This window comes from Pteronotus mesoamericanus, unplaced genomic scaffold (genome assembly GCF_021234165.1).
Source record: "Pteronotus mesoamericanus isolate MK-2021 breed Mesoamerican mustached bat unplaced genomic scaffold, CSHL_Meso_final contig_56, whole genome shotgun sequence".
In the NCBI taxonomy this organism is placed as follows: domain Eukaryota; kingdom Metazoa; phylum Chordata; class Mammalia; order Chiroptera; family Mormoopidae; genus Pteronotus; species Pteronotus mesoamericanus.
This window is the reverse complement of record NW_026555201.1, coordinates 19,557,651-19,559,299: the sequence shown is the minus strand read 5'-3', so window position 1 is coordinate 19,559,299 and position 1,649 is coordinate 19,557,651. Positions and strand designations below refer to the sequence as shown.

The window sequence follows — 1,649 nt, the reverse complement described above, 5'->3', positions numbered from 1 at the left end:
GGAGCATTGTGAAAATTCCAGAATTAGAACCAAATACATACCACAATTTAGTGTATAATTATAAAGTGGCATTACAAATTGTGAGGTAAAGAATTAATAAATGGTGTTGGGAAATTGGGTAGTAACTTGGAAAACAAGTTTATTCTACCTGTAGCACCTTTACACAAAATAAATTTCAGATGGATAAATTGTAAAATTGTAAATAGTAAAATTTTTAGGATAGAGCTGAATCGCGGCGCAGGGAAGGATGCCGGTGGCGGAGACTGCGGCAGAGGCTTCAGCCTTAGAGGCCCTGGCCCAGCTGGCAAGCATCCTGGAGCCAACAGGCCTGCAGAAGGAGGCAGGGCTGCCCGCACAGATCCTGGCTGAGTTTGTGATGGATTCTCGAAAGAAAGACAAGCTGCTCTGCAGCCAGCTTCAGGTAGTAGACTTCCTGCAGGACTTTTTGGCTCAGGAAGACGCTGTCCAGGGCCTGGACCCCTTGGCTTCTGAAGACACGAGCCAACAGAAGGCAACTGCAGCCAAGGAGCACTGGAAAGAGCTGAAGGCTACCTATGAAGAACGTGTGGAGGCCATCACAGGGCCCTTCTTTCTGACCCAGGCCCTGCCCAAGATGGAGGAGGCACAAAGGAAGCAAGCCCAGGTCCAAGGAGGCCCTGGACCAGCTCCGGGCCAAGAAGCAAGTAGCCATGGAGAAACTCAGAACAGCCCAGAAGCAATGGCAGCTGCAACAGGAGAAATCTCTACAGCATTTGGCAGAAGTTTCTGCAAAGGTGAGGGCGCGTAAGACAGGAATTCATCAGGAGCATGAGCGTCTGTATCAGGAACTTGGAACCCTGAAGCAGCAAGCAGAGCAGGAGCGCGACAAGCTGCAGAGGCACCAGACCTTCCTCCAACTGCTATACACCTTGCAGGGTCAGCTGCAACTCCCAGAGGCAGAGGCAGAGCTCCCACAACATTGGGATCTTCCTGAGGAGAAGGCCCAGCAGCTGGCCCAGCCCCAGGAGCAGAACACTGGAGATACCGTGGGGAGAGATGGGGGTGTGCCCTCCAAGGTGGGCTGGGAGCTTCTGAGTAGAGCCTGATTTCTAACCACCACTCAGCTGGAGGCAGGCTCTGGGTTTTGTTGATTAAAATCCCTGGAGCTCTAAAAAAAAGAAAAGTTATAGAAATAACTTTATATAGATTGTAGGTTTTAAAAATATATATAATCAGACTATAGGATATTTCCTAAGTGATATTCAAAAGCCTAATAGAAATAAATACAACTATAAGAAAGTAAAATTTTCTGCACAGCAAAAAATAATAGGAAAAAAGTGAAAGGACAAATGACAGACTTAGAAAATATATTTTTGACAAGTATCACAATGGACTGTGTTAAGTGCTCACACAAATCAAATAGCAAAGCCATTCGCCCAGTAGAAAAGAAAATTAGAAAGAATAGCTTCATAGAAAAGAAAATATAAATAAGAGACATGCAAATTAACTTCACATTGAAATATCATTTTGCACCCATCAAATAGTCGAAGATCCAAAAATTCTGTTGCATACTCTGTAGGCAAATGTATTAGGAACAGGTGTTCCCATGCGTGCTGACAGGAGTATGTATGGAGGAAACGTCTTTGGAGTGTAATTTAGCGATGCCTGTC

The 1,649-nt window shown here is 45.4% G+C and overlaps 1 protein-coding gene across 1 annotated transcript; it reads left to right on the top strand.

The window, feature by feature from the left end:
• The first annotated feature begins 247 nt into the window (after nucleotides 1–247).
• On the top strand, nucleotides 248–1,085 carry LOC129076008 (ZW10 interactor-like). Its single transcript, XM_054580241.1, is given in 2 exon segments — nucleotides 248–646; nucleotides 648–1,085. Coding segments are annotated over 2 exon segments (837 nt in total).
• Nucleotides 1,086–1,649: the final 564 nt, after the last annotated feature.